Raw genomic sequence first — 11,972 nt, forward strand, 5'->3', positions numbered from 1 at the left:
CACCTCACCCCTCTACAGGTACAACCTGGCCTGCCACCGCCTGGAGACCCTGCTGCAGAGCATCGACCTGCCGCCGCTCAACAGCGCCAACAACGCCCAGTACTTCCTGCGCAAGCCCGACAAGGCGGTGGAGGAGGACCAGCGCGTCTTCTCCGCCTACCAGGACTGCGTGCAGCTCCAGCTGCAGCTCAACCTGGCGCACCACGCCGTGCAGCGGCTGCGCGTCTCGCTCGGCGCCGGCCGCAAGGTGCTGCCCGACGCCTGCGACACCCGCGAGCTCGTCCACGGCTCGTCCACCGAGCAGCTGCGCACGGTCATCCGCTACCTGCTGGACACACTCCTCAGCCTGCTGCACACCTCCAACGGTGAGCTGGTCACCATCTCGTCCCTTCGATTGGAATACGCCCGTGTTTGTCTAGAGGTTAAATTATAGAGGTCATAGCTGAATTTGGAGGATTTGTATGAGAATATGGCCACATGGTGGAAAGCAGACCATCTTATATTGCACACCTCAGTTGGTGAGATGCACATATATTTCACGTTTTTAAAGACCGTGAGTTCCATTCATCTGCTAATTAAAACACATTTTGATGAAGATTCCCACTCCTCACCATGAGAGGGCAGAGAACACAGTGAGTGAGTTCAGTGGGTTCATGCAGCAAGTCTTAAGTCTCAAGAAATCCTGGTCGGCAATGCCTTGGGTGACATTTGAAAAGGAAATAAAAGTCGGCCAAAGACCCCCCCCCCCCTGAGATGCTCTATTCTATAGGGCAGTCATTTCTTTCTTTGGAACAGACAACCTTGCGGGTTTGGATGTGATCATTTGAAAGCCCCATGCATAGGACACATTCATCCCTTGGAAATGGCTGCTTTCCATTTTTTATTTCCCCCTCTCTAATCTAATCTCTAGCCTTCTAGTGTCCCGTTCCTCCTACTTTGCTCCCAGATTTTATTACTTCACTTGTGTAGGTCACTGAGGGTGAAGTATAGGTTTGCACTATATTCTTTAGTGATTTACACAACAGTTCACGCACGCACGCACGCACACACAGAGAGAGAGTGATTGCTCCAGAAGTGTTGGTGCATACAGTGATGATGAGTCCTCTTTCTCCTGAACGAGAATAATGCATTATCCTCCAGCAGCCACAGCTGACAGGCCCTTTATCCCAGAGCCGCTTTTGTAGTGGCACAGTGAATTATGAAGGTGTCACTGTGTGTGTGTGTGTGGCTGTGTAAGTGTGTGTGTGTGTTCATTTCGTCTATTATGTGCCCCCCGGCCCTCCTTTTGGCTCCTGGCCCCTCTCCAGTGCCCCCGTCATTGTCACTCGTGACCTTATTGATGGCCCAGATATTGTGGGATTAATTAGCGCTGCCCCTACAAAGCGAGGTGGAGCGTGTAATGACTTGATTCTGTTAACCGGAGAGAACTCGCACTTGTCTTCCTCTTGTCCTCTCTCTACCTCTCTGTGTCCCGCGGTGTCTTCCTCTCTCATCCGCTCGCTTTCTTGTCCTCCTCTTCACCACCCAGTGCTTTAGTGTTTAGTTTGCTCCCCTCCCTTACTCTCATCTTTCACTGCTGTTCCTGCCCCCCCCCCTCTTATTTGATCTCATATTGCACAATACCTCTCTCCCTTCCTCCTAACATTTTCTCTCGTTACACAGTATGATGACATGTTAGAATAGACGGTTAATTCAGACTGATAAATGGCTGTTACAGAACTTGTTGGTCATTGCAGCCATTGGTTGGCTTTGATGTGAGATGTGATGTATGATGGCTTAATCTGCTCTCTCTCCCTCCCCCCCTCTTTCGCCCTCCTCCGCTTTCCTCTTCGCCTCTCGCAGGACACTCGGTTCCCTCGGTTCTGCAGAGCACGTTCCACGCGCAGGCGTGCGAGGAGCTGTTCAAGCACCTGTGCATCAGCGGCACGCCCAAGATCCGTCTGCACACGGGGCTGCTGCTGGTGCAGCTGTGTGGGGGGGAGCGCTGGTGGGGCCAGTTCCTCTCCAACGTGCTCCAGGAGCTCTACAACTCCGAGCAGCTGCTCATCTTCCCCCAGGACAGGTAACTCACACACACATCAACACATCAACACATCCACACACACACATCAACACACATCAACACACACATCAACACACACACACACACATCAACACACACACACACATCAACACACACACACATCAACACACACACACACACAAACACACACACACACACACACATCAACACACACACACACATCAACACACACACACATCAACACACACACATCAACACACACACACATCAACACACACACACACACAACACACACACACACATCAACACACACACACACACAACAACACACACACATCAACACACACACACATCAACACACACACACATCAACACACACACACATCAACACACACACACATCAACACACACACACATCAACAACACACACACACACACACACACACATCAACACACACACTCACATCAACACACACACTCACATCAACACACACACTCACATCAACACACACACTCACATCAACACACACACATCACACATCAACACACACACACACACATCAACACACACACACACACCAACACACACACACACACATCAACACACACACACACACACATCAACACACACACACACATCAACACACACACACACACAACACACACACACACATCAACACACACACACACACACACATCAACACACACACACACACACACATCAACACACACACACACACACACACATCAACACACACACACACACACACATCAACACACACACACACACACACACACACATCAACACACACACACACACACACACATCAACACACACACACACACACACACATCAACACGCACATCCACACACACACACACACATCCACACACACACACACATCAACACACACATCAACACACACATCAACACATCAACACACACACACACATCAACACATCAACAACACACACACACATCAACACATCAACACACACACACACACACACACACAACACACACACATCAACACACACACACACACATCAACACACACACACACATCAACACACACACACACACACACATCCACACACACACACACATCCACACACACACACATCAACACACACACACACACACACAACACACACACACACACACATCAACACATCAACACACACACACACATCAACACATCAACACACACACACACATCAACACATCAACACATCAACACACACACACACACACACACACACACACACACACACATCACACACACACACATCAACACACACACACACACACATCAACACACACACACACATCAACACACACACACATCAACACACACACACACACACATCAACACACACACACACATCAACACACACACACACACATCAACAACACACACACCCACACACACACACACACACACACACAAACACAAAACACACACACATCCTCACACACACACTCACACACACACACTCACACACACATCCACACACACACACACATCCACATCCACACACATCAACACACACATCAACACACACATCAACACACACATCAACACACACATCAACACACACATCAACACACACATCAACACACACATCAACACACACATCAACACACACATCAACACACACATCAACACACACATCAACAACACACAACACACACACACACAAAAACACACACACACACACAAAACACACACACAAAACACACACACACACACAAAAACACACACACACACAAAACACACACACACACACAAAACACACACACACATCCTCACACAAAACACACACACATCCTCACACACACATCCTCACATCCTCACACACACATCCTCACACACACACACTCACACACACACTCCACACACACACACTCACACACACTCACACACACACACACTCACACACAAACTCACACACACATACAAATCAACACACACACATACACATATCAACACACACATACAAATAAACACACACATCAACACACACACATACACATATCAACACACACATACAAATAAACACACACACCCACTCACGCACAGTGTGCTCAACTCACTCGTACAGAAATGGTCCCTTGCCCTCAGAGAAGTTCACATACTCACACACAAGTCCCTCCATACCTGCCCCCTAGCTCAGCACCATAAGCCCCCCATTGACTGCAGCTCTCTGGCTCCTTCTCTCCTGGCAGGGTGTTCATGCTCCTGTCCTGTATCGGCCAAAGATCTCTGAGCAACAGCGGCGTCCTGGAGGGGCTCCTCAACCTGCTGGACTCGCTGCTCTCCCCCCTGCAGCAGTCCTCAGGCCACCAGCCCCGACGCACAGAAGGTGGGACCCCGTGCGACACACACACACACACACACACACACACACTTCCTACACATTGGGTTCAGATGAATAAGAGAATTTGATTTTGAGAAGAATTTGAGAAGAAACATAGGGAGGACTTGATTAAAAACGTCCACAGAGTGCTGTTTGTCTGACTGTGTTGCGTGTGTGTGTGTGTGTGTTTCTGAAACAGGTGTGCTGGATATCCCCATGATCAGCTGGGTGGTGATGCTGGTGTCCAGGCTGCTGGACTACGTGGCCAGCGTTGAGGATGAGGCCAGCGCCTCCAAGAAGCAGCTGGGAGGGAAGGACCGGGAGAGGTCCTTCACAGGTCAGGACGGGCCTGGTCAGGGCTGCGGAGCTTCTTTTTTTCTGCACATTTATCCATTCTGTGTCTTTTGACAAATAAGCACATTACTGGGATGGTTCCAGGCTGCTTTCTTTGCCTTTTATAGGTAGATGCCAGTCTCTTTGTAAACCTCTGAATGTGAAGGATAGGATTTAATAGGCCCATATTTGTTGCTTATTACAGAAACAATAGATAGTCTGACAAATTCACTTGTTGATGTTATGACAGATACAGAAAGACACTTTTACCCACTGCAATAGCACTTTATAATGACCCCCACCTCTCTGTATCATCTGTTATTTCTCATAGGAAACCAGTGGAGCTTCATCAACAACAGCCTACAGTCCCAGAACATGAGCCGATCAACCAAAGGCAACAGCAGCTTAGACCGCCTGTACTCCCGCAAGGTCCGCAAACAGCTGGTCCACACCAAACAGGTAAATGTGTCTCATCTCCAGGATCCTCCCCACTTTGACCTTTGACACTAAATGTATTTCTAAATGTATCTTTGTTCTCTAAAAGTATCCCCAGTACTCTCTTATTGCTCGTCCCTTAGAATGAGAATGGATAATCCAGAGATTGGTTTGTGTGGGTGTGTGTGTGTGAGAATCTTAACTACGACGGAGAAATGAATGAGGGCATTTCCTGGCGTTGGGGTCACTAAGACTGATGATGGGGCGTTGTTGGATCAGCCCTTGCCAGTCGGGGTTCCCGCCGTTGCGGCACATTAATCATGCCCTTTTCATTGCAGCAGTTAAATTTGTTGAAAGCCAAACAGAAAGCTTTGATGGAGCAAATCGAGAAGGAGAAGATCCAGAGCAACAAGAGCTCCTCGTACAAGCTCCTGGTCGAGCACGCCAAGCTCAAGCAAGCCACGTCTAAGGTGAGAGAGGAGCTCCATACGAAAGGGAAGCTTTTGGCTGGCTCCCATACAACTATTCTGTTTTTTTTTTTATTGTTATTTTGTTTTGTTTATGGTCTTTCTTCTTAACCTCCTTTTATTGTTTTCCCCTGTGCCCAATCTTCCTGTTTTCTATCCCATTAATACCATTGCTATCTTATGGTCTATATCCTGATCCTAATTGCTCCTATCGTCCAATTTTCTTACCCTCTGCTCTAGTGTTAATTTTGTCACCTATTTTTAATTTAGTCTTAGTCTTAGTCTTGTGACGAAATGTCCTTTTTAGTCTTTGTCATATTTAGTCATTCAAATATGATTTTTGTTAGTCAAGTTTTAGTCGACTAAAAGTCTCGTCATTTTAGTCTAGTTTTAGTCAAAAGGAAACTAAAGGTATCTTAGTCAGTTTTAGTCAACACATTTTAGTCTTTTTTTTATAACAAATTATTTCTGATTACCATGAGTCAAATAGTGTTTCACACATCTCAATTTTCCAACAATATTGTGTGTCCACAGGGCTACTCTGTTATAATTACTCATTCTGATTTTTTGTCAGTCAGTATGTTTACATGCACAGGTAAGTCGAGCTACAGTTATAAGCTTCGGCTGGGATTTGACCATAGACAGTAAAAGATTTGACTGGACCAGTGTCATATTAAGAGACCAGTGTTTCTCAAAGTGTGGTCCGGGATCACTGGTGGTCTGCAAGCTATCACAAGTGGTCCGCGAAAACAGACGTGGTAAAATATAATATAGATGAGTTGTTTGCAATATAACTTGTATGTTAATCCAAACAGTTCTGCAACACTGTCTATGTAAGATATGTCAGTTTAAATCATACAGTATGAATCCTCTGACACAATAAGCAAAGTGCAAAGACAATAAGCAAGGTGGTTCAGTAAGTAGGCTTATTGTGTAGACTAATTATAGGCTACTGTTGAAGTAGGTCTAATCTTTTTTTTTTTTTTTTTTAGCTAGGGTTAGTTAAGTGGTCCTGAAACTGAAAAAGTTTGAGAAACACTGTTGTAGGCCAAACTATTAATGTTTTACTCCGCCTCGCTAGATGGCGATATGCGCCCAAACACAACACATTCCCCAAACAGACTCTCCATCTTAGCCATAGCTAACTTGCTAGCGAACTTTCCATATTAGCTTACTTGCTAGCAAACTTTGCATCATCAGTCTAACTAGATGAATAGTTGACATTACATGCTGAACATTTTAAGTATATGGACATTCTGGGGATGTTAATTTGTATGAGAGAAGCTTCAACTTCTGGGTATGTAGCATTGTGGCATAAAGCTTAGGTTGCTAACTCTGGCAGAAATCTCCAGTGTTCTTGTTCCATGCAGTTTTAGTGTTGCAGCCACAGGGTTGCAGCAGCAGCACGTAGACTAGTCTACAGGAAAGCCGTTCGCGTATGAACTCATTCGAATATTTTGAAAAGTAACAGCTAGATATTCTGTCTTCTCATTTTGTAGATCAACATGAAGGGAGATTTTATCTTAGTTTTATTTCATGCAAAACATTTTAGTCTGATCTTTTTCGTCAACAATAATGCATCTTAAGATAGTCTTAGTCAGTGTTTCAGGACATTACTGCCGCGTCTACGTCAGCCGATCGTCATTAGTCATGAAAAGATTAGGTTGTGTGAACAATATTTCCTCGTCTCGTCTGGCAATTAACGCTTCTCTGCTCCCTCAATTGTCCTTACTCATTTTTCACTATTTTTTGTTGTTTAATCTCCTCCTCCTCCCTACAAACTGCCCTCTGTTCTGTCACTCACTCACTCACTCACTCACTCACTCACTCACTCACTCACTCACTCACTCACTCACTCACTCACTCACTCACTCACTCACTCACTCACTCACTCACTCACTCACTCACTCACTCACTCACTCACTCACTCACTCACTCACTCACTCACTCACTCACTCACTCACTCACTCACTCACTCACTCACTCACTCACTCACTCACTCACTCACTCACTCACTCACTCACTCACTCACTCACTCACTCACTCACTCACTCACTCACTCACTCACTCACTCACTCACTCACTCACTCACTCACTCACTCACTCACTCACTCACTCACTCACTCACCACTCACTCACTCACTCACTCACTCACTCACTCACTCACCACTCACTCACTCACTCACTCACTCACTCACTCACTCACTCACTCACTCACTCACTCACTCACTCACTCACTCACCACTCACTCACTCACTCACTCACTCACTCACTCACTCACTCACTCACTCACTCACTCACTCACTCACTCACTCACTCACTCACTCACTCACTCACTCACTCACTCACTCACTCACTCACTCACTCACTCACTCACTCACTCACTCACTCACTCACTCACTCACCACTCACTCACTCACTCACTCACCACTCACTCACTCACTCACTCACTCACTCACTCACTCACTCACTCACTCACTCACTCACTCACTCACTCACTCACTCACTCACTCTCACTCACTCACTCACTCACTCACTCACTCACTCACTCACTCACTCACTCACTCACTCACTCACTCACTCACTCACTCACTCACTCACTCACTCACTCACTCACTCACTCACTCACTCACTCACTCACTCTACATTCAGCACTCACTCACTCACTCACTCACTCACTCACTCACTCACTCACTCACTCACTCACTCACTCACTCACTCACTCACTCACTCACTCACTCACTCACTCACTCACTCACTCACTCACTCACTCACTCACTCACTCACTCACTCACTCACTCACTCCTTACTCCACACTCTCACACTCTCACTCTCACTCTCACTCTCACTCACTCTCTCACTCTCACTCACTCACTCACTCACTCACTCACTCACTCACTCACTCACTCTCACTCTCACACACATACATTCGCATTCACACTCACTCGCACAATAAACCACACGTACTCTCTACACATCCTCTTAGTCATTTACTCCTGAAGCATTTCAGGCTCCTTAGACAGGTGCACAGCAGACTGCAAAAAATTCACCAGCATTCTTCTAATCCTCCTTTTTCTTCCTTTTTTCTCCAGGTGTTGGCGAGGATAGCGAACGCCACGCGGCCCACCATCCACCTGTGTGAGGTGGTGTCGGAGCAGCAACTGGAGAGGCTGCTGCTGCTGCTGGTGGGCACGGACTTCAACCGTGGGGACATCTCCTGGGGCGGCGCCTGGGCCCAGTACTCCCTCACTTGCATGCTGCAGGACATCCTAGCAGGTACTGGATGGAAATAAATCTATATTTCTGTCGCAGTTCTAAGAAGCGCTTTAGTTTAGGACAAGGTTTAATCCATGTACGGGAAAGTGGCTGAAAATGTATTAGAATGTATTAGAAATGTGTAGGAAGAATAAGCATGGAGCTTTATTGTAGAACTTTTTCAAAGCGTAGTATGAGGGAAAAACTCATGGTCAACTTACCAGTAGCCTTAAAAGATTAAATCAACATGCTGGTACCAAAACTATCTGTGCAGCAGAAGCAACAGAAGTGGAAACAGGTTCTTTCTATGGCTTCTGTCTCGTCTTTATCCAGCCACCGTCTCGGTTGAACGGACTGTGCCTTAGTGTTTGTGTGTGTTTTAAAGCGGCGCTGTTGTCCCCGTGCAGGAGAGCTGCTGTCCCCCGCGTCCCTGGAGGGCATGGATGACGGGGCGGCCATGGGGGAGGAGGCGGGCGCGGCGGCAGCGTGTGGCGGCGCCGCTGCGGCATGCGCGGGAGCCTCGCCCGAGCCCGAGGAGGCCCTGGCCCAGCCCTCGCCCCTCCCCCTGGTGGAGAGCATCGACGAGGCCCTGGCACCCGATATCATCGCAGGTACTCCCGGGAGCTCGTCCTCGGTTTTCCAAAGTGCGTTGGTAGGCCCGTCCGTAACCACCTTTCCTCTCACCCCCCCCTGCCCCTCCCTCCCTCCCTTTGCCCTTCCCGTTTATACACATGCTGTTCGATAATAACGGTGCTTTTGTTTCATGTTTTTTTTCCACTGATATTAATTTATTGTTTCTTTCTCTTATAGAGCTGCATGTATTTAATTCCTCTTTTCTTTTTAGTAATGTCATACAGCTACTAAAGTGAATTGTGTGCAGTATGAGTGGTTTTGTGTTCTGGCAACATTTTGTGATGCCACATTATGCGGACATTCAGTTACTCAAAGTCCTAATAGGAAACTGTTTGTCTACATTATATGGAAGAGGAACTCTAACAGGATATTGACAGCAGTGATGTCCAGAAATTATATTTTTAAATATGCCCTCTATTTGCAGGGGTTGTTGGAACCATTTCTTGTGATGTAATACGAATGCTATTACATCTTAAGGCTGTTTTATGCTTTTGCGTCGAATCGAAGGAGTCACCCTGCAGAGCTCTGTGCTTCGCCATGTACCTCCTCCAAGCTTTGCCGCCACGCACCTCCAAAAGATTGTAACCTTGTGTCGAGGAGATGCAGACTGCAAGGACATTGAATGGTCCACTCCCCTTGAGTGTTGATGGCCGGCTGCTTCAAGCAGCCTATTGTGGGGAGTAGCAACATGCTAGTTCACGGACATAAGCTTTGCAAACAAACCATTCTGACTACCATTTTGGTGGTGAGCGACACAAACACAGGAGACTCAGAACTTCACGGCAGCGTCGAGGCAATGTCAGTTTGCCAATTGTTGGCCAGTTGTTGTGTGAAGTCGACGCAACAGCATAAAACAGCTTTTAGCCTAAGCTCAATTTTAGGTTAATCATGGTATCCAACAGCACAGCAGTTTTATTTGTTCATTTCATTCACCAATTCATTTGATGAATGAATTTGTGAACGTGTGTGCGAAGGAAAAGAGTCATTGTTAGAGATCCTCTTCCTGTGGTTGTGGACTTGTTTGATATTTCGGCCTTAAAATTGCCTAGTGACTTCCTAAAGAGTGCCCCTGTGAGCTTGCTGCTTTTAGTGTGCTTGCTTGGCAATATTAAAGCTGTTTTCATTATCCAAAGGTGCTCCACCTCTGTCATCTTTGGAAAAAAAGATAAAGACATAGACTTTGACTTGCTACAAGACCTCATGGATGTTGATATTGATCCTTTAGATATTGATTTGGAAAAAGACCCCCTCGCCGCCAAAGTTTTTAAGGTAAGACTTCACTGTCGCAATTCTTCAGGACACACAAACACTAACATACTTATTGTTGGTTAGATTCGTAGTGTATCTATCAATCCAAATTTCATAGAAACATTTTGATTTTCACATTAAAAATGATGAATAATCTCCCCTATGCACTCCCTTCATCATTGTTCTACTCCGCTCCTCCCGGTAATAGAGGGCCTTACCATTGTTTTGTTGTCTTGTTTTTTTGTTTCATCCTCTCTTTCACAGCCAATTGGCAGCACCTGGTATGACTACTGGGGCGCTGACTATGGCACCTATAACTATAATGCCTATGTAGGGGGCGCAGGCATACCTGTGTCCAAGCCTCCGGCTCCTGCTGAGAAGCCCGGGGCCCAAAGCCTGTCAGTGTCTGTCTCACAAGGTAAGGCATCACAAAGCCCATAGCCCTCTTTCTATTTGGATGCCACATAGATCCATTTCAGTAGACTTGAGTCTCGGTGATCCTGATGGTGACTGTCTAACCAAGAAGGGCATCTAAAGTTGCATTTAAAACACTGCAGTAGATGCCCAGGTAGTTAACTGAATTCTGTGTTCCAGATGTGATCACCATATCAGCTGTAGCACATGAATGCAGCATTGAATGAGCATTTCTAAGACAATCTTGTTGTTGTGATCTCATGTACCCCCCCCCCCCCCCCTGCAGCTCTAGATGCGCGTCTAGAGGTGGGTCTGGAGCAGCAGGCGGAGCTCATGCTGAAGATGATGGCCACTCTGGAGGCCGACTCCATCCTGCAGGCTCTCACCTCCACCTCCCCCACCGGTACCCTCCTCACTCGCCCGTACACACACACACTCACAAAAAACACACACACACTCACAGGGAGGCTACACCAGGGCTGGAACTGAAGCGCTCCGTTTGCGACGTGTAAAAATTGTTTTAGAAAAATGGTCTATTTTTTTTTTTTTTCAAACATACGTGCCGCTATCATGTGTGGTGTAGCCAGTTCCATAGATCATAGAGGAAGCTAATTGTTGTAGCAGACACAACGCGAACGGAACGTTTTAGTGACGTGTGTTGTAGCCACCCTGTCACACAAACAAACACAACAACTTATTAGCATATCCATCCCTCCTATTTAGCCTTCCTTCTGTACACTTTTATTCTGTCTGGTACACATTTAACGTCTTTCAGGCTCCATAAATCGTTACCTCTCTTTGGT

At 46.6% G+C, this 11,972-nt stretch overlaps 1 protein-coding gene across 1 annotated transcript in view; it reads left to right on the forward strand.

Annotated features, from left to right (window-relative positions):
- The window catches only part of birc6 (baculoviral IAP repeat containing 6), a 138,185-nt gene that overhangs the window by 37,673 nt on the left and 88,540 nt on the right, over nucleotides 1-11,972 (forward strand). The window contains 12 exon segments of the mRNA XM_048269172.1: nucleotides 19-365; nucleotides 1,843-2,062; nucleotides 4,254-4,390; nucleotides 4,584-4,721; nucleotides 5,049-5,176; nucleotides 5,491-5,622; nucleotides 8,712-8,895; nucleotides 9,282-9,518; nucleotides 10,641-10,666; nucleotides 10,669-10,776; nucleotides 11,020-11,173; nucleotides 11,456-11,572. Of these exon segments, the coding sequence (XP_048125129.1) occupies nucleotides 19-365; nucleotides 1,843-2,062; nucleotides 4,254-4,390; nucleotides 4,584-4,721; nucleotides 5,049-5,176; nucleotides 5,491-5,622; nucleotides 8,712-8,895; nucleotides 9,282-9,518; nucleotides 10,641-10,666; nucleotides 10,669-10,776; nucleotides 11,020-11,173; nucleotides 11,456-11,572 (1,928 nt within the window).

This window comes from Alosa alosa, chromosome 18 (assembly GCF_017589495.1).
Source record: "Alosa alosa isolate M-15738 ecotype Scorff River chromosome 18, AALO_Geno_1.1, whole genome shotgun sequence".
In the NCBI taxonomy this organism is placed as follows: domain Eukaryota; kingdom Metazoa; phylum Chordata; class Actinopteri; order Clupeiformes; family Clupeidae; genus Alosa; species Alosa alosa.